Source organism: Myiozetetes cayanensis, unplaced genomic scaffold (genome assembly GCF_022539395.1).
Source record: "Myiozetetes cayanensis isolate MyiCay16 unplaced genomic scaffold, myiCay2020 scf9, whole genome shotgun sequence".
In the NCBI taxonomy this organism is placed as follows: Eukaryota; Metazoa; Chordata; class Aves; order Passeriformes; family Tyrannidae; genus Myiozetetes; species Myiozetetes cayanensis.
The window spans coordinates 17,416,163-17,437,371 of record NW_026088185.1 but is presented as its reverse complement, the minus strand read 5'-3'; the positions used below and the strand labels follow the sequence as shown (position 1 = coordinate 17,437,371).

The 21,209-nt window shown below is 41.7% G+C and overlaps 1 protein-coding gene across 1 annotated transcript in view; it reads left to right on the top strand.

Annotated features, from left to right (window-relative positions):
- The window catches only part of MAP3K20 (mitogen-activated protein kinase kinase kinase 20), a 92,734-nt gene that overhangs the window by 47,867 nt on the left and 23,658 nt on the right, over positions 1–21,209 (top strand). Inside the window, 2 exon segments of the mRNA XM_050340187.1 lie at positions 3,886–3,992; positions 10,361–10,496. Of these exon segments, the coding sequence (XP_050196144.1) occupies positions 3,886–3,992; positions 10,361–10,496 (243 nt within the window).

The window sequence follows — 21,209 nt, the reverse complement described above, 5'->3', positions numbered from 1 at the left end:
GGGGCTTCTTTTCTCTAATTGTAGCTTGCTCTCTGCCTCGCTTTAGCCACATCCATAAGTGTCCAAGAGTGTTGCTGTTTCTCAAGGAGAGGGAGGGAGGATCTGCATGTTGTAAAAGAAGGATGCTTAACCATCAGGCTGAGTTCTGTCTGCCTAAGTAATTCACCTGGGTGTGTGCTCCTGGGAACATTGTTCCCAGAGGCGTCTCTGTTGTGTGCAAAGAGTAAATCTCCTGTGAGAGGGGTTTTCCTGACAGTGCTCTTTGCTAGTTTTTTCATGCAGCTCTTCTTCAGTTAGGCAATTATAAATACTTTGTTCACATGACTGAAATGGAGTAATCTCTGGTCACAATTTGGGCATGTGACTGATTTATTCAGTCACGTGTTGGGAAGGGATCACTACTTACAGCTCTCAAAATGCTTTGATAAAAGGCTGTGTGGCCTGCATGAGCCAAAAGATGGAGCACGCTCCTCTGAAATAGTGCTCTGTGTAACATTCCCTTTTTGCCAGGATTAGCTTTAGAAAATCAGATCATTGATGCATGAACTGAAGGTCAAGCAGGAGTGAGCTCAAGGATGTCAGCTGCTCAAAGGCAGTTGCTAAGGTGCATACTTTTAGTCCACAGAAAGCATAAGGTAACTTTTGGTGGCTTAACCTTGAGAAAAGAGGGATGAGCATTTACTGTGGGGCTAAGGAGTACACTTGTAGAGCTGCTGCAAAGCAGCTGGACTGTCAGATACGGCTCACACCATAACTTTTTCATGGGAATGGACAGAGTTATTAACATTGCTTTGAATTCTTATGAAGTTCATCATATGTGGAGAAAAACGTCTGTAGTGCAATGCTTCACATGATATTTGGAATGGTAGTCTTTATGCAGGTTAAACTGCTAGTTGAAATAAACAGTTCATATGTTAAAATTTCTACCGAACAAGTTCCTTTTGCTTGGGTACTAGATTGTAGAAACAAGACTTCTCATCACTGGTACCTTTTTTTACTGGGGTTACTTGCTTTTGAAACACAGGTGAATGATTCTTTCTCATTTCATCTATTCCTTTAGTTTATCCCCATATCAAAAATGTTTTTAAATTACTGAGTATTTTAATGGAAATCAGAAACCTGGGAACAGAGAGGAAGCAAGAAATAACGGTCATATGGATTAAATATCCTCTGGTTTTATGCAGACCTATTCAGTAAGAAATACTGAGTGGAAGAAAACGAAACATTAGCCAGAATTATTTCTAGAGAGGCATGTATTTTAAAGATTTCAGTATGAGGCATCACAGATATAAAGGGAAACAGTTTTCAAAGGCAACTCATGCCTTGATATTTTAAGAACCTCATATAAGGACTTTCTAGAAAGTACTAAGCAGTTATCCACCAAAAATAAGACTTTTTTTTTTTTTAAAGTTTCTCAGCTCAGGCTCCCAGTTTCACAGATCACTTCTTGCCAGTTTTAACCACTCTGTACTTAGAGTGCATTTATTAAATCTGAAATTACCCTTTCCTAGGGGCAAGAAACCACCAGCAAAACCCACATGGCAGTGTAGGCTTGTCTTCCTGTCATCTTTGTCTCTGCAGAAAGCTGGTACCTGTAAATCTGGCAGCTTCAAAGCTGGCAGGGTAGCTGCTGGCTGTTCACAGATACTGCACAGGCAGAGATGGACAAGCTTTGACAGTACTGTGTGACTCTGCAATTGTTCCAGCTCTAGTTGCACAGCTCAGGAACTCCTTTACCTGTAGCATAGGACCACCAAATGTGTGTTGCTGCTCCTCCCAAATCAGTTGGTTGGTCCTTTTGCTTGCCCTTATTAAAAGCCCAGTTCTCTTGTCATTATCTCCACTCCAGTTAGTGCAGGCAGGCTTGACAATAGTGCTGACTGTGCTCAATTAGTGTTAGCCCTGTCCTGTACTTCCCAGGATATTCCCCCAAAAAAGGAGCAAGCAAAACTTATGAAAGTGTTTTGTAAAATAATCCTGAATAAGATGTAAAATGTTGTGAGTAATGCAGCATGGGGATGTTTGCCCTTGGTCTTTTCCTGAAAATAGGATTAGTGTAGTTCAGGCTCATTTTGCACCTGCTAGTCTGTTGGACAGGGCACAGCAGTAGCAGTACCCTGGTGTACTGGTGGGGAGCCACAGTCTCCTGTCTGGCAGCTTCCTCTCCATTTGGGAGGCTCTTGAATCACCTCAACAGTTTGTGTCTTGTAACCATGTGGTTGCAAGAGACGCAGCTGTAGCAACGATAAGAGTGTGAGGGCAGTTGGAAGGTTCTTCTGCCACAAAACTGCACTGGAGTTGTTGTCCTCGTTGGTGCCAGAGGATTGTGTGCCAGATTGGATTTTGTGCTCTGTACCCTCAGTGCCTCACACTCCCTGACTGGGGAGGTTTGGGCTCTTCCAGGGTGTGTTGAGAGGATCTGCTCAGCTGTGTTGGGTCCAGCAGCATCATGCATGTGGAGGGGAGGACTGCTGCCTCCTCCAGCTGTCTGTAAAGGCAGGGTGACCCTGCTGGGTTTCCAGGTCAGCAAGTGCTGGTGAACAGGCACCTGTTGCCAGATGTGCCCAGGTTGCTGCTCCATGGATGCTGAGCTGGGAGCCAAATTGCATAAGCACATGGGAGGCTGGGGCAAGTGTGTCTGTTGCAGAAAAAGCTGTGTAGCTCATTTAACTGCCCATTGCCTGAAATCATGGAGATGGACCCAAAAATGACAGACAAAGCCTCCAGTTACAGCCGAATAGTGCAGCAGTATAAGAGAGCTTGTCTTTTTTTTTTGTTATGCATTTGACACTTCTTCATGCTGTTTGACATTTAAAATAAAGAAATTGTCTTTCTTTCATAATGTGGAAATGACTTGGATCTTCCTGAGAGAGACACCTCAGCATTGTTCCTAATTGTTTTTGTGCTCCCAAATTAAAATGCACGTTTTAATTGCGGCATCTGTAATTTTAGCAGAAATGGTATAATTAAAGGCGCGATAGAGAAAGAATGTGCATCATCCCCTTATTATGTATCTACATTTTGTTTCAACCTTTTGTCTCAACCTTGTCTGGGGTCTGTCAAACAGACTAACAGAGTCAGCGCTCTTTCAAGAAACACATTTAACTCTGGCTTTTTCAGTTTTCAGTTATTATCCTACTTCATAGCTTCCCCTTGGGACTAAGGGGAAAGTAGAAAATACAGAAAAGTTTTAACTGCTCTTTATGATTAGTGAGCACAGTGGGTGCTGGATGGAGAGCCCTGAACAGAAAGTTCAGTAAATGAGCCCAGGATAGAAGAGCACAGACACTACTGATATGAGCTTAGCTGCCAGGTGAGGCATCCTTACCTAGGCTCAATCTTCACTTCTTCCCTGGCTGCTCTGTGGTAGCTAAAGTGAGAGGTTTTTCTGAAAAGTCTCTCCTCTGCAAGAGGGGAACTGCAGCCAGGAAACCATTTTTGATGGGTAGCTAAATACCTTGTTCACACACTGAAGAGTTTGTGTTAGTACCTGTAAAAGGCCATCTCTCTAATTACCAGTTGCTGATGGATCCAGCCTTCTGTATTTGGCAGCATTTTCCTTCTTAGCTTGAGAAAAACTTTAGAATTGAGAATCTAGATGATTATTGATGCTGCGAATGCTGTGGTAGACACAGAAGACTAAGCTACGGCTCGAGTCCTACTAGCTTATATGACTCTTCCCAAACTGACGTTTTCTTCAATGGGAGAACAAAAAAAATCCCATTTACAAACTTGCAGTCCTCTTGTAGGATTGATGTGTTCAGAAAGGAGCATTGCAATTTCTGTTGTTTGTGGGGTTTTAATTGAAAATTTCCTGCAGATATTTTTAGTAGTTGTATATGAATGCAAATGCTCTGTTTTGTTTTGGTTTTCCTTTGTTTTCAGAAAAGGCCATCTTTCAAGCAGATCATTTCAATCCTGGAATCTATGTCAAATGACAGCAATCTTCCAGACCAGTGTAACTCATTCCTGCATAACAAGGCGGAGTGGAGGTAAGTTTCCTTCCTCCTAGGATGAAATAATGTGTTTTACGTTTAAATGGTATGAGCGTTCTTTTCAGAAAGACATCAGACTCTGATGATGTATTGGCAGCAAATATGTGTGCTTGAGGTATTTTTAGAATGTAACTTACCTTGTTGTTTTTCAGGAATGCCTAGAATGTTGTGAAACTTGTATTAGGAGCCAATGCACTTAGCTGTACCCTCTATTTATTATTACACTGGTTTAGGTATCATGATATTTATGGTTTTGTGATTCACATCTTAAAACCAATTACGAGTTTCCAGTCAATAGTGTGGGGACAAAAGATCTCAGATATATGTATGATTGATGCAATTTTCATAGAAAGTGTATAGGTGATGTTAGTATCAAGACCAAAAAAAGATAAAGGGCATAAAAAGCCCCTTTCAAGTCAAGCCTCTATTTGTCCTCACTTCTTTGTGTTCTATGCATTGTATGTGTTCTGTTTTTTACGCATTCTCTGCCTTGTATGACTGTGTGTCCATGCATCCAGCATATGCTCAGGCCAGCCCTGGTTTTGTATAGTGCCCCAGCATTGCTTGAGTATATGATTTTAGCTATTGCTGATTGTAATTGTTATTCATAAGTGATTATCAATGGAGATGAGCTTCGAGAAAATTTTATTACATGACAGTTTTACAGTTAAACTTCCAGCCTCTTTTTTGGTATGTGCCAAAACTTCAGGAACCTGTCCCCAAAGCTTATTTGTGCGTTAGAAAACTCACTGCTTCCCAGTACAACCTTCTGTTTGGGAAAGAAAATTGAAAGCAGATCTGCACAGGCAGAAGAGTTTTGCAGATGATTGTGCCTCAGTCTATATTAAGAAGCGGTGGCTCTGTGCCAAATAAGAAGGGAGCACAAATACTGAAAGATTCCCAGCCCGCAGGCATCGAAGAAACGGGGCTGGGTGGAGGATTGGGAAGAGCACATGGAAATGGGGTTTGTGTCAAGCCCGGCATCCCACGTTTCCTCCGCTGCCTTCGAAGGAAAGGCAAGACGTAGAGTTTTAGTGGGGCGAGTGGAAAAACTGAGCTGGCGATGGGACGCCCCGGTCACACGGCGGGGTATAAATAGCCCGGGCCGGGGCCGGGGCCGGGGCCGGGCCTGCCCTGACTCAGCAGCCGCGGCGGCACCGCGGCCCGGGACGGCCGGCGGCGGCACCGCGCCATCTGCTGGCGGCAGCGCCGCGCTGCGCCCGCCCGCGGCCAGGCCCGCTGCCTGCCCCGCTGCCTGCCCCTCTGCCTGCCCCGCTGCCTGCCCCGCTGCCTGCCCCGCTGCCTGCCCCGCTGCCTGCCCCGCTGCCTGCCCCGCTCCCTGCCCCTCTGCCTGCCCCGCTGCCTGCCCCGCTGCCTGCCCCTCTACCTGCCCTGCTGCCCCGCTCCCGCCCCGCTCCTGCCCCGCTCCCTGCCCCGCTGCCTGCCCCTCTGCCTGCCCCGCTGCCTGCCCCGCTGCCTGCCCCTCTGCCTGCCCTGCTCCCTGCCCCGCTCCTGCCCCGCTGCCTGCCCTCTGCCTGCCCCGCTGCCTGCCCCTCTGCCTGCCCCGCTCCCTGCCCCTCTGCCTGCCCGCTGCCTGCCCCTCTGCCTGCCCCGCTCCCTGCCCTCTGCCTGCCCTGCCCCTGCCCTGCTGCCTGCCCCGCTGCCTGCCCGTCTGCCTGCCCTGCTGCCTGCCCTGCTGCCTGCCCTGCTCCTGCCCGCTCCCTGCCCCGCTGCCTGCCCCGCTGCCTGCCCCGCTGCCTGCCCCGCTGCCTGCCCCGCTCCCTGCCCCGCTGCCTGCCCCGCTCCCTGCCCCGCTCCCTGCCCCGCTCCCTGCCCCTCTGCCTGCCCGCTCCCTGCCCTCTGCCTGCCCCGCTCCTGCCCTGCTCCCTGCCCCGCTGCCTGCCCTTCTGCCTGCCCCTCTGCCTGCCCCGCTGCCTGCCCCGCTGCCTGCCCTGCGCCCTGTCCCACGCTCTGCCGCCCCGCCCGCGGTGCGGGACTGCCCCTGGAGCGGGCTTCTCCGCAGCCCCGGAGAGCAGTGTTCAGAGTGCCCTCTGTGGTGGTGCTTTTACTGCGTTATCAGTATGCCCTCTTCCCCCCAAATCCGTGCTCTAAGGCTTGGGACAAATGTAGGGCATTTCAAGAAAAAAACCAAACTTATTTTATGGCCACTGTTGTTTTTGCAGACTCTGGGCATCATATTGTGGTTTTGACAGCAGAGAGAATACAAGCAGGGTTGGAAGAAAAATATCCCCTAGTGAGGGGCTTCCTATACACCCCTATATAGTAAAAATACTTATTTAAAAGAAGACCAAGTACTCAAATGCCCTTAGGAAAAGCAAATAACTACTTAAATCTTGCCAATATAGCAGAATGAAAGCTGTGCTAGCTGACACGCACACTTGGTAACAAACTTTTACTTAATCAGTTTATTTCTTGGAGTGTGACTCAGGTTGCCCAGGTTCTTCTTACAAATTTTATTTTGATGCATCTAATTTACTCAGATGGGGAATGTCTGAAAAGGTGTTAATGAAAAAACACGTAGAAACAAAAAGCTCTTTGGTGCTGTCAAGTAACAGAAAAACTTCTTACCATGGGGACTTGTGTTAAAGATAAACTTGGCATTTTTTTTGCAAAAATAAACAACTTGGAGACAAGGAAATAGGAGAGAGAAAATACAAATTCCTGATGAGACATGATTTTCTTGAAAACAAAGATGATTTCTGAATTAAGCCGAAATGAAAACACAAAGTGCAGAAAGAGCACAAGTTGTGTGGGGAGTTGGTTGGAAACTGGGTAAGAAGGTTGTTCTCCAACCCAAATTCTTGTAATGGCTGCCTTGCCTAATGTGAAAGCCGTGTCTGTATGGAGGCATTCATGAGTGTTAAGTCAAATTAACAGAAAGTATGCAAAAAATATGCAACCTGAAGTAGGTGAAGGATGCATAAAGTGATCCCGAAGGATAAACTAAAACAGGCTAAGACTGTTTCTAAAAACAGTTACACCAAAGTTAACGTGTTCTAACTTCTGCACTGGAAAATCTTTTCTTTTATTCATTGCTTCTTTTTTTTCTTTCATGTTTTTTTTATCCCATAGTGATTTGCAAAGAGGTAGTGATACCAGCAGTAGGGAAAGAATGAGATGTGTTACCACAAAATAGGGAATTTTAATGAAGCCTGGCTATCAGAACCCTAGAGAAGGGTGGGCTTGGGAAAAGCAAAGGTTATGCTTGTTCCTTTGAGGGACCTCTGAATTAGTGATCCAGATACTGCACTTTCACAAGGCTACTGCACTTACCAAAGCAAATCAAAGCTCAGGCAAGCTGGATTACATTTTTTCCCACTCTTAAAGAAAGGAAAGCTGAAGTTCTTTCTGTATAGACATGGACAAAGTGTATCTGTAGCAGCAGGTAACTTCAGTGGCACTGACTGGCCCATGTGAAAACCGAGAGTGGGCTGAGTCTATACATGACTGGTGGAGTTTAATTACATAAATGACGCTTTGACCTATCTATAATGTGGTTTTATTTGAAGCATTCTCTGGTCCTGATTATATTAATAATACATTTTAATCTGCTTGTTCTATTTCAGTATTGTATTTCTTAAGTGTTCTGCACATTTTTATTATTTAATTGAATAGGGACGCTGTCTTATGCCTGAGTTGCATGTGTCTGCTGTATGTTTAAGTTCATATTCTGTGATGGTTTTGGAGCTCTTTCTCAAGTCACTTTTATTACAGTAGAAAAAAATTACTGTTGAAGTAATGATGTTCCAATTCAGTGAGAGATCACATTTGTCTGCAGTTAGTCGCATATACTAACTGCATTTCTCCTTCCGTCCTCTCCCCACGAGTGGCTGTTCTAATGATTAAAATAGTCTATTAGTGATACTTTTATTAGTTTATCAGTAGCAATTCAAGACATATAAATAAATGCCAGTCATTGTTTTTAGTCTGTGAATGTTTATCATTATGGTTCCTAGTAATACATTATACATTCTTCAATATCACAGAATGAGATTATTCTAGAGAAGCCAGTAAACTCAAAGTGCACAACTGCAGAAGCAAACAAATCCACATACCCTACCATGTGTGGTGTTTCAAACTGCTTCATTTATGGAGTAAGACTCATTAAGTGGGCAATGTACGGTAGCTTTCTCTTTAATTACACAGTTTCATTATACAGTGGAATTATTTTTCAGAATGCAACTGTTTTTGCAGACTGACCTTTTATTATAAGAGAAGTTTCTGTCTAATGAAGAGAGGTAATTACAGCACAAAATAGACTTTTGACGCATAGAAAACTATTGTTACCAGGACTTCCCTAGCTCAGAATGTTATTTTAAAAGAGAATGTAATTTACATATTTTAAAAATTATAGAGTTGTGTGTAAGTAGCAGTGATGACGAGAGACAAACTGAGAAAAACTGCACTTGCAGTTGTCCTCAGAATGCTCTGTAGTTCCCACAGTAGATTGTATAGTATATGTTGCACCTGACTTTATAATAGGGAAATGAATGTTGAGAGCAGAGTCACTTTCTCTGTTGAAAAGAATGGATGTTGAGAGCAAAATCACTGGACCTTCTGTCCAGTGCTTTTCTGTTTTATTCTGTTATTGTCTCTTTATTGGGATTTATCACCATTTTCTACCCAGGACAGAGATCAGTCTTGACCTTTGTATGCCTAAATATGATAGAGAATTTTGTTTGAAATCTGAAGTATGATAATTAAGAGGGGCATTTTTTCTGACCACCACCCTGAACAGCTCAGTCAGCAAGACTCAAGTGTGATAAATGCCTTTTCCCCCAGGTGGCTGATTTTTGCGGTAGAATTAAAGCATGGTGCTAGAGTTTGCAGTAGGCTTTGCTAGTTATTCCAGCTCTGAATCCTTTCATTGTACTTTGTAAGCATTACTCTCTGACAGGGATGTCTTATTAAATTGAGAAATCTGTAAAATTTGGAATATTTATATTATATGTTTGGGTATGCCATTTTCCCACACTGAGAACCTGAACTCTTTTAGGTTGATCGTGGAGAAGAGTTTATTCATTCCATGCTAGGACAGGAGATTTACAGAAAGTAATAATTCTGTTTCCCTACCCTAAATAGAAATGGCAGCTAACATTGTTAGTCCTTTTATTTTCTTTTTGAAAACATCAGAAGGAACATATCTTGTTTGCGGTGTGTTTACACAGGAAAAATATTGTGAAAGTTTGAGCAGAATATTTGGCCTTGCAGAGTCCCAATGGCTGTCTCCAGAACTCTCTTTAGCATCTCTGTCTCCTTAGGAGCTTGCTTTCTCTAGGAGGAAAACAAAACACTAGGACTGACTCTTTCCACAACTGCTTCCGAAGACTAGTTGAAACCATAGTCAGGACACAGGTGGCAGGCAGTGCACAGTCTTCCAAACAGGCACAGAAATGGTTCATTAAATGCAAATAGAGCCTTGGATACAAATTGGAGTTTTCTCTTTGGTTATCCCATGAGCAAAAAATGTGTCTGAATCTGGTGACAGAGTTGCTTTTCACCTTCTAGTATATACCCCTGTATTCATAGTGCAAAGCTTGTTAAACTCTCTTCTGAAAGAGGTTCAATTCATGTGTTTAAAAGATAATGTCCATCAGAAAGTATGTCAAAAGAAACCACTTTGTTGAGGGAGGTACGTGCAATGAAACCAAATAAAGATGCTACCTGAAGCTTCTTAAAGTACTGCCTTCATTTCCTGCCTTTCATATTTTTCATACCTTTGCATGTACGGTGAGAAGTGGAGAAAAGTAAACCAAATCCTTTTCACAGCTGTTCTTAACTTGAGAAGCTTGTGTTTGTAACCATTTGCAGGGCTGGGTCATAGCATGGTTTGTATTCTTGCTCTTATGTTTTCACCTAAAGAAACAGGAAGTTAAGAGGGTAAAACAACCCAGTACTGCTTCTGTGCATTTGAGTGCAAGTCCAAATAGTATTTATAGCCAAGTTATAAACCCAGGCAAATGGGCTTCTTGGACTGCCCATATTGTGTTGCTAAGAATTGTCCTGTTACCAGTTCTTAATGCAGTTTCCTTATGGATAAGGTCACTTTTCATGATGTTGAGGGGAAAGAAGGGATTTTCATTCTTAAAATACTGTTGTTATGTGGCATTTTATCTTTTAAATGTTATTTTTCTTCAGCTGAAGATATTATGGTTGTTCTTAAGTATAAACATTGCAATTTGTTCTTAAAGCTCTGGAAGGCTTTGCATTTGGTAATTAAATGAACTGCTTGAGTTAGTATTGTACTTTTCAGCCTTTCACATTTAATTAACATTCAAGTGGGAATTATAATCAATTTATATCTGTCAGGAAAAGACAAGACATAACAAATTGTCTCTGTGCAGATGTGAAATTGAGGCAACCTTAGAGAGACTAAAGAAACTGGAGCGTGATCTGAGCTTTAAAGAGCAGGAGCTAAAAGAACGGGAGCGACGTTTGAAGATGTGGGAGCAGAAGTTAACTGAACAATCAAATACTCCTGTAAGTAGACAATAATTCAACTTTTCATCTTGTGTCAGAAAGTATTTGGAGCTTTGTCTTTGTAAATCTCAAAACACCAAAGAAGTAGTGCTCCAGTTGTCTGTAGTTGGTTCCTTGTGCCAATTAAAATCTATTTTATTGCATCACTCCAGATAACAGTATTTTTTAAAAAAAATCATCTAATACATTAGGTACTAGATGTTACTGATAGTTCATACGGGGACATGGGCACTTTAAGTAATGTCCTATTGATTTATTTAGAGTTCTCAACTTTAAAAGTTGTTTGCATTCAGTAAATTCTTTTTTCAGCTAGAAAGTTGTTGACTTTAATGGATGAAGGATTGGTCTTAAATGTAAGCATTATTTGTATCTTGCAGAAGACATCTTAGGAAACCTATGTAGATTTTATTTTTATTCTGTTCTTTTTTTTGAGAAGCAGCAAATTTCCATTCTGTGAAAAAGGGGGTCAAAGTTTGAAGTGTTAATTTAAGGTTGTGTTCATAATTATAGATAACATAACTTTCACTGGCCAGTTACCAGCTGTTAGAATTGCTACATTTCTATTAATAAATTGAACAAAAAACCTTGCTTGCATTATCCTGAATTTCTTAATGAAATGTGATGCTCTTCAACCACTGATTGGCAGAGGGAGGACCACAGGGTTAGTGCATGGCAAGACATATTACAACAGAGTTGTTAAAAAAATATTGTGATATCTGCTTGTTTTTAAAGCACTAGCCAAAGCAAATACCAAATAGAGATTGCAGTAGCATATGATTTTACTCATGCAGTTTTACCCTACTTATAACCTTGACTCCAGCCAGACCCATTTACATATGACTTGTTTTCAAGGCATAGCTTATTGCTGTTGTTTGAATGAAGTTGCACTTACATTCCAGCTGTGAACATGCAGTAATGAAATAATGAAGGATGAATGTTTTCCTGTGTGCAGATACTGTATGTTCTCAGTAGATATCTACGTGCCTGCTTTAACGCTTGCAAGCTTCCAGTAACTGAGCTGTGGGCCATCCTCTGTTCTGAGCACAGCATGAGACACAGCCTTAATGAGCAAACCTTTTCACCAGCAAGGCCCTAGGGTTTTTATGCTGTACTTGCTTATGACTTGTACTTTTCACTTAGAGCTAGCATTCCTGAAAGAATAAAGCATTGTGCTAAGGCCTATTGTGCTAAGCATGAACTATCTTTCTGCATAACATTAACCCAACTCTCCTATTGCATTTAAATGCAATGTCTTCTAATAGAGAAATATAGGTTTGTTTTTTCTATAGATCTTAAGTGAACTGCTACACAGAAAAGCTTTAAAAAAGGCCCTTTTTTTTGAAAAAAAATGACATACTGGCAAAAAATGGCTTATTGAAGCAGGATTGTCTTTTTCATAGCAAATGAAGTTCTACAAAGCACTGCTTACATGTACAACTATATTTTAAATTCATAACTGTAAACCATTTGGAAAATATCCCTGGGCATTCTGTTTGCAAACTGTAATCCTTGGGAGTCAAGCATCTGCCTCCCTCCATTGGTCCAGGCAGTGTCTACTCAGCAGTATCAAACTTGAGGGTTGCAGTGGGGAGCTGCAGTGCTTGATTTTAAGCTACCTTGACTGTAAAAACAGTAGTAAAGATATGGCAACCAGAGCTATGACACAGCTTAGGGTGTCCACTAGGCATGAACCGGGTTCTTAACCAATACTAGGCCTTGTTGTGTCCTAGCTGGTACTCTTGTCCCTGCTCTGCATTCTGCAGTCACCTCTTTGCTTTGCTCTGCAGCAAAGACCAGAGGCCAGCAGTGGTGTGCAGGAGTTGAAACTCAAACCAAGTGAGAGGAGAACAGCAAAGCTGTCTCTGCCACTTGATTCTCCAGTGTTGTAGGATTGGTAGAAGCTTCATCCTGCATGGTAAGGTAATTATGAGTGGCAGGCTGCTCCTGCTCTAAAGGATAAAGTATAGCTTTACACACTTCAGCATGAGAGAAGGATGAGGCCAACATTTAGAAACACAAGTAGTGTTTCTCCCTGTTCTTGTTTTGTCCCTATTTCTGCTGTATATTATACCAAAGACACCTTTGAGTCTGATCTCTGCCAATTCCTTTGTGCAGATCTCCAAGAGCCTCTAGCACAAGGAAATCTGGAGCCTTTTGGAGGAGTAAAATATATCCATAGCTGCAGTGAAATGGGAAACTTCTTTTGAAAGAGGACCTGACTTTAAGAAGACAGGGTTATGTAGCCAAGCTGAACCTCTTATTTAGAGGAAGACAGTGAACAAGACATGAAATCCAGATACTCACCTGGGGTGCCATGTACCTGCAGGTGGTCACTTAAGAACAGTGGAATTTATGGAGATTGGTGGATCCCAGCCATCTCTCATTGTCTTTTCATGATAGTCATCCTATGAAATGTGACACCAAAGGCATGTCCTGTCCCAAAGAGCTCTTTAATTTCTCCAGCTAACAAGATGGCAAAATATGGAGGAAGTAAAGTAATTATAACTTGTAAAATTAGCCACAGTTATGGCCGTTCACAGTTTACCCACTATCAGGCATTGAACAGTCAGTGACCCAGAAATGTGTTCTAGTGGAAAGCTGATTTGCAGCTTTGTTGATTTTTTTATTTTTTTTTTAATAGGGATTCCTTCCCATATGTCAGGGCATGCTCTTCTAAGGATTTAAAGTTCCTATAACTAACTGGCAAGGAATGGTGTGTGATGTGGCTACATCCTGGTTTTAAAACATTACTTCTTTTTATCGTGGGAGCTTTTGGTGTTCTTAATCCAACTACTGCTCTGGTGATGGTGTAATTGGGGTTTTTTTGTACAGCCAAGTGTACAGAAGCTTAGCTGCTGGTTCTTTCATCCTTTAACCATAGGATGCATGAAGACTATTTAGGGCATCCCATTTCCCCAACTTCTTAGTTTTGTTTTTGTTTCTTAAACCCTGATGACTAACTTTTGTTAACCACAATGCAAATAGAAAGCCTGTGTAAGTAGGGAAAACTCGAGAGGAACAAAAGACAGATATTGTCTCTTTTAATGACAGACAATTAGTCAGTGTAGGTGGTTTTACCAAAAAATGGGCACTCTTTGAGCAGCCTGGTCATGAAGCCTCTTGTGTGAGAGACAAGGGCATCACCATGATTACCCTTGTAACCTGTTGTGACCAACTACCATTGACTCTTCAGTCAGTTTTCTGATTAGGTTAAAATAAAGTGAAAAAACCGTGAATTTTGGGCAAGTGGTTTTTGCAAACAGCTTTGGAAAAAAAGGCCAGTTCAAGTGTTCACACACTGCTCCTTTGCTGTTGTTTCAGTAGGTAGTTTAGTTTAGGATGAACTCCCGAGTCTTTACTCCCTGTGGAGTACAGGCAAGCCTGTCACAGAGGTTACTAAGCCTGGCCACTCTGAAGAGGCATTAATCATTGTTTAGCTGGAGAGAACACATTGCATTTGTTATTACAAACAGCCCGGATCAGGAGAATGCCGTTATCTGTAGGTGAAGGCTATATCAGTAGAGATCTAATGTGACGTACAAATGGCAGATAGCTATTGATATCACTGAAAAAAACCAAAAACCTCCCAAAAACTAAGCTGAAGAGCCAGCCTAAAACAACCCCTCTTCCCCTGCCTGCTCATCCTGGGACAGCTTGCGAAAGGTGTTAGTGCAATCTGGAGGCTGATTCCACTGTCCTTTGCATTGGTGAGAGGCTCATTTCTGATTGTGACCATTGCAGGGTGATGTCTTTCTCTTCTTTTGAGCACACACTCAAAACCAGTCTGCTACTGCTTGTATTTCTGATATTTGGGGGCTGCTACTTCTGCACCAAACCGCGGGAGCCTATTTGGGTTCTCTGATCTTAACCTGGTTTATTCTTCAATCCTGAAAGGTTCAATTAAGCAGCTCACTCAGACTTCTGTTTTATCCACGTTGTCTTGGGAGCCAGTCTACCTGGCTGGGAACTGTCACGTTCTGTTTTGCACTGTACAAAACGAAGGATTGAAGAGTTTAGACCTTCTTTTGTCATGAGAGCTCTGCTACCTGTGGTTCTTGCCATGCCACTCAGTGATTTTGCACTTTGATTTAAGAACAATGACCCCAGAAGGACACTGTTTTAATGAATCCTTACTTGATCTCCATGTTTAGATTCACTAATCATATGCTTTCTGTTGATTGCCAACTAATATGGTGGTTACTTTTTCCTTGATTTTTGAATTGGTTCTAACTTTCACTTTTGCTCTGTCCTTTCCTCCTTTAAATAGTTTTTCTTACCTCTTGCTGCAAGAATGTCTCAGGAGTCTTACTTTGAATCTAAAACAGAGGAGTCAAACAGTGCAGAGATGTCTTGTCAGATCACAGCAACAAGTAACGGGGAGGTAGCTGGCATGAACCAAAGTCTGAAGGCCTTGATGATGACGGGCTTTGGGGATATCTTCTCTCTGAACCAAGCAGGATCTGTCCTGCATTCTGGAATGCAGATAAACATGCAAGCCAAAAAGAATTCTTCTAAAACCACCTCTATGAGAAAAGGGAAGAAAATCAACATGGCTTTGGGTTTCAGTGAATTCGACTGGTCAGATGACGATGATGATGATGATTTTGACGACACAGATGATAGCAGTGAATGAAATAAGTTATAGAATTAACCCTGAAATTGTTTTAGCAAAGCAAAACAATAAAGTTTTAGAACAAGAATCCTGTCAGTTTGGTCTGTTTAAATCCTGTAAAAGAACAACAAAAAAAAACAACAAAAAAAGTGAGATATTTTCCAGGCTGAGCATGTTTGTGTGTAGAAAGACATGTTGTTTTTGTTTAGATTGTGCTGACTTATTTCTGCTTTGATGAAATTTGGAACTAAACTTTCCAAACTAATGGAGATTATAATTATTATTTTAAGAACCATCTATAATTCTTGATGCCTGATTACAGAAACTATGGCTTGATAAACTTAAGATCTGAAAACACTTGGAGAAACTTCAATGCCTTTAATGCCATTAATGTACTTCAAGTTTTTCTTTTGTGTTTTTGTCATTTCCCTTACCCCTTCAATTGTCAGTCATATGCATATACTTGTACTTCCAGATTTGCTAATCCATTCTTTCTTACTGTTGCATTGATGGGGTTTGCTGTGTTTCTAATTTAAAGCCTTTTTCAAGGCAGCATTGTGGGAAGTCACAAATAGGTTTGTAGGAAGAGAGAAGCTTGAGGGGAAGAGAGGAGTTAGTTAAATACACAATTTAACTGAATAGCAGCAGAATCCAGATAATCCCTATTAGTAGATGATTTGTATAAATGTTCTTTTTTCCCTCACGTGTATGTGCATGTGTATATAATTCACTCTAGCAAAGCAAACTGCAATCAGACCTCTGCATCTATTATCAGATATTGTGATCTAGAAGCTAATTTTCAGTTATGTTGATGTAAATCCAGGAAGCCTCATTAACTTTGATGGACTTATTCTTGTACCTGAGAGCAAAAATTGGTGTTCGTAAATTTTGATTCTGTTGCGTCTCCTAAACAGTGTGTGCTACCCTTAGGTAAGGACAAAGAGAAGCCACTATGACATTTCAGCTTGGGCCTTACTGCTGTGGCTTATGTGAAATTCTCTGTGATGGCAGTAATATGAGGAATATTTACTAGTCTCTATGTACCTGTTTTTGCAGCTAAATCACTTTTAAAGTATTGCCACTGCTGTTATGGCTTACTGTAAAACTCAGTGTGTAACAATCTGCTGCAATAATTGCCTGCCAGGCACTTATGTTGAGAGCAGTGAGGACGTTTCTCCTGATGACCCCTTTAGTGGTGATGCAGAAGGAGGGAGGGAAGCCAGTGTGAACACAGATGCAGGTTAGAAAGGAAGATGTAAAATATTTGCCCAAGGAAGAAGGGCCGCATTTCAAAAGAAAAATGTTACTGTGCAGTTCAGTGGTAGTGGGAATAGGCCATCAAAATTCCATTCTCAATTACTGGAGGGGTTTCTTTTATGAAAACTTCTGGGTTTGAGTGGCTTCTTTAATTATAGGCTTGCCTGTTACACAGCTCTAACCCACATATTATGGTGAGTGTTTTGTAGATAGCTTAGAGAAAAATGGATACATTAGATAACAGGCATCAAATCATTACGTGTTCACAAACAAAACAGAAAGTTCTTTGAAGGAGTTTTTCTAGAGTGGGCACCTCTTTGGGTCATCAGAGAGAATTGTTTTATCCTTAAGCATCAGCGCTGGTCTCCGGTAACCTGCAAGGCAGCAAGTGCTGTGCTTTAAACTTGCCTATTCCACTCAGTTTGCACAGGATTAGACCCTCCGAGATGCTTAACTTCTGTAGGATGTAATTTAATGTTCTTCCAAACAGTTACAGATCCGCTGACTTGCAGTTAACCCTCTTGTATCCAGGAGGGTTTTTTTCATAACAAAATTGTACTTTAAATGATGCAGTAAATTTACTCCTTGGAGTATCCCAAGGGGAAACTTGCTCCCTCAGCACAGGTAGAAATGGCTTCTTAGGTCCATCAAAGCAACCTGATTTTAGGGAGAAAAAGGGACATGAAAGGGCAAAGTATGAAATGGAAATACAAGCAAAAAGGCCGTTTTCAGTGCAGATTTGTACTATTTTTCTAAGTCTACGTCTGCTAACACCCACAGCAATGTTACTGTTTTTGTAACTGCCACTTTGCACTCAGCAAAATTTGATGGATTTGTGTAATGGAATATGTGCACTTTAGATTTTAAGATGTGTGTCATTGTACATAATTACTGTACCACATAAGCAGTGTAGGGTTGTACAACTGAAAATGAAATTTGGTTCAGTACAATTTAGGATTCAAAAAAAGCACAAAAAATCTGTCCCTGGCAGATTTTGCACTTTTTTGGTGTTTGACAATCTCAGAGCACTTCATGCACATTTCTGTTGTATGGATTTTAACTGAATTTGTAAATCCACTCTTTAATCTTTACAGAAATAAAAATAGTTCCTAAGTAGTATGACAGAGGGTTTCATAGTTGCAAAACCACAAGTTTTAAGTCTGTCTATAAAGTTTTGTGCTTACTCAGATGTGTAATTTATGTCAGCAAAATATCATCAGAATTTGGTAGCATGCTTATAGGAATTTCTATTTGATAGTTAGTTTCAGTATTTTTTAATGACACAAAGATGGATTTTTTTCCTCTTTGCCTTTCTTTCCCCATGTTATTTGTCAAAACAAATTAAGCTATCTTAAGAGAAAAATTAAACTCTTGTAAAACTTCCCCATGGTTTCAAGGTAGCAAAGGTGGTCTCTGAATTGTAGATAAGATAACATCTGACAAACTTCTGATGCAGTTCCCCTGGCATAGGGTTATACTTAGGATATTGGCTGCGCTTACTAAAAAGGTAGTAGTATTGATTGCATTTTTACTTTCCTGTGATGACTTTCATGCCAGATGTCTTCAGTTTTCAAGCCAAAAATCATATGTGAGAATCAAGCTGTGTAGTTTCTGTCTCTGAAATGCTTTTCACTAGATAAAGGCTTTGAAAGTGGGCAGGTGTGGTGGTTGGAGGAGCTCAGAGTATTTAATCTTCCACACTGGTTTTCATCTGCAGCGTATCCCAGTCCACCTTCTACCTCTATCATCACCAGGTTATACGAATCTCCACAACAGTCCAAAGCCAGATAGTGTGTCAGCTTATGAAAGCATTAACCAAACCCAGAAGGTATTTCTCTGGCTGCTCTGGGCTTGTGAGCAAATCACCAAAAGCCTTCCTGTGCCTTGTACACCTCTCAACTCATTAGGGCCTGCCAGGCCTTTTGGGTTCCCAGTTTTCTCTGCCTTCCATAAACCTCTGGAGGTATTTGTAGTAAAATGATATGCCTGCATTTGATGGAAGGGAAAGGTAAGAACCAGGCCTGAACTTCTCATTTTTACCCAGCTGCTGTAATGCCAGCATTGACTTAGGTGGGTAAATGGCCTGAGAGAAGAATGGGAAGAATTGACTTTTGGCTTGCGTAAAAATGCGGGCTCAGCTGGGACCAAGACAGGATGCCCAACTCCCTTTCTTTTCCTTCAGCAGTGGAGAAAAAAGTGGGAAGGTGACTTAATGGAGGAAAACTTTTGATCTAGTAATTTTTGTGATGATGACACCACTAATTCCTCGGAGTAGCAAGTGTCTTAAGATACAGTGTTCAGGTGTGCTGCATCCCCAGCCAGGTGTGTGCTGCCTAACGTGGAGCTTGTCCCCTCTAGATGGGAAAGGCTTCCTGGAGGTGACATCTGGTGCAGCCTCTTGTCGTACAGTCACGTTCTTGATTTGTCATTTGTTTATCGTTCCAGAGGTTTTCTTAGATGTTGATTCCCTTTCCTTCTGGGTTTTAGTGTTTATTCTGATTTAAATATCTGATATGATAGTAATTGGTGTTGGCCTCAGCAGTAGCAATAAATCCTGTGTGTGCACATAGCTGTTAAGTATTCAGCAGTGTTACTGTGTGTCTTTAGTGCTGTAGTTCCTTTTCTGTAATCAGGCAGCTTTTACAGGTTTTTAAGAAGACCTCTAACTTGACAGAGGTTTTAACTACAGTTGTAGGTAGAACGTTCAGGTAGAAAAAATAAGTTCATATAGTAATTTTCACAGCCCTTAAAATGCACTGGTAGGAATCTGGAGTAGGGACCTTTCCCCTTTTCTCCAGACTTCAACTTAGTGTACACTGTAAAATCTGCACAGAGATTTCTGATGTGTGAAGATTTAATTTTAAAACTGTAGAACCAACAACTTTCTTTAAACATTTTATATTGTGTGCTAAATATTCATATGCCTTTTAAAGTCAGATATAGTCCACTGCATTTCTTGCTTTTGCACTACTGAAGAAGTTTTGTACTGAATAGTAGGAGTCGATGCTACTTACACTTCAAGTTTGAACTGATGGAATTTGAATAGAAAATATTTTCACAGTGTTAGAAAATTTCATTTTCCCTTCTGAAAAAGCAAAGCTGAGCGCAACGCCTATGCCAAGACTCTTGTGCTGTAAACTGAATATATCATTTGTGTGGAACATGCAATGTTACACTTCTGTGTGGTAAAATCTTGCAGTGTTAGTTATTCTCTTTATTGCACTTGACATACCATGTCTTGTTTTATTCACACTGTGGATGTGATTTTCCAGTGTAAAACCAAAGCAAACAAACAAAAAGAAATCATGCAATGTATTCAATTTCCTCAATTGGTGTCATAAACTTTCTTTTGATGTGAACTTTTTCTTTGCTTCTCTTTGTTCCAATCTTCTATTTTGCAATAAACATTTTGACAGTAAATTTTATGCATTTGTGTCACTGTGTAAAATGCTGGTGTTTCAAATCGTTCCTTATTGTCTACTGGTTTAAGTCATGTTTTTGTATTACTCACTGTGTGACATTTCCCCTTTATTCCATATTAAAAAAAAAAAGAAAATTGAAATAATACGGAACATATTCTGCCACTGGTTGTATTTAAACATGGGGAAAGCTGAAAAAATCCACTGTACAACTAAAAATGTAATATTGGACTTCTGCATTAAATGATTGAGTTGTACAAGTTATTGTACCAGGCTCTTCCTGCAGCACCAGCTGGTTTGACTATAAGTACATTCAAAAGACACAACCCACTGAGGGTGTTCATGATTGCCACTTGCCCTTCCTTGTGCTTAGGTGTTTCCCCCAGCATTACTTTTGCCCCACAGCATCCTGCCCAGGCTGCATGTTGCTGTCAGCATAGGGAATGCCTGACAGCAGGTAGGTGGAGAAGATTGGTTGCAAGTGTGGTGTAGTAGTCAGGAAGGTCTCATTTTTGTCAGGCAGGTACATCTAGCTTTCTGCCAGTTCACCCTGATGCCTTTGGCTCTGTCCCCTTTGGGGAAACAGTGGGCAGAGGGGTGTGTTTGAGGACCTGCTACATCCTTCACAAAGAGGTGGCTTCAGCTGGTCTCATGAATTGTTTGTGCCCAGCAAGATTTGAGTGAGACATTGGTGGAGGAAGAGGAAGACAATCTGAAAAGTCCTCAAAGTGGGTGGGCAGCAAAAAGTCGATAGATATGGAGGCAGAAGTCAAGGGATGTTGGGCAATCACAAGTCCTTCAGTGGGGGTTTCACATGGGTGCTGTGAAGGGTGTTTTACAGTGATGGCTGAAAGTTGTGAGCAGATTACACTAGACCCTGCTGTCGTGCGTGGAGAGCCAGGGAAGTGCTAAGGAAGTGCCAGGAAGGCACCTAAGGAGCAACTCTGTCCTGGGGCTCAGTATTCAGCTGGAGGTGGGCAGGGGTGAGTGCCTGCTGAGGAGGTGTGCCTGGCTTGTGGGTGGAGGCTGGGGAACTCAGGGGTGGCAGAGTTCTCTGGAGGAGGGAACAAAGCCATGGGGGCTGGTGGTAACAGAGCTGAGTCTCTTGTTAATCACTGGTATCTACATCAAAGAGATTGCAACTACTTTATGGTGGTGAGCTCCTGGGAGATGCCTACGGTCCAAATATGGATACACACCAATTAATGTTAACTCCGTAGGCTGGATAAAAATGCCAAGAAGCTGAAGCTTGGGATACTATGTGCTTGAATGAGTAAAATGGCAATCACTGCTACAGTGACATCTCCTCTGTCAGTTTTCAAATCATCCCAGAATTTTGTTTAATGCAGCTGTTCCCCTGTGCATCCTCCGTGGTTTACTAGTGTTTCAAGAGTGAACACCATTTTTCATCCAGTTTTGGAGGAG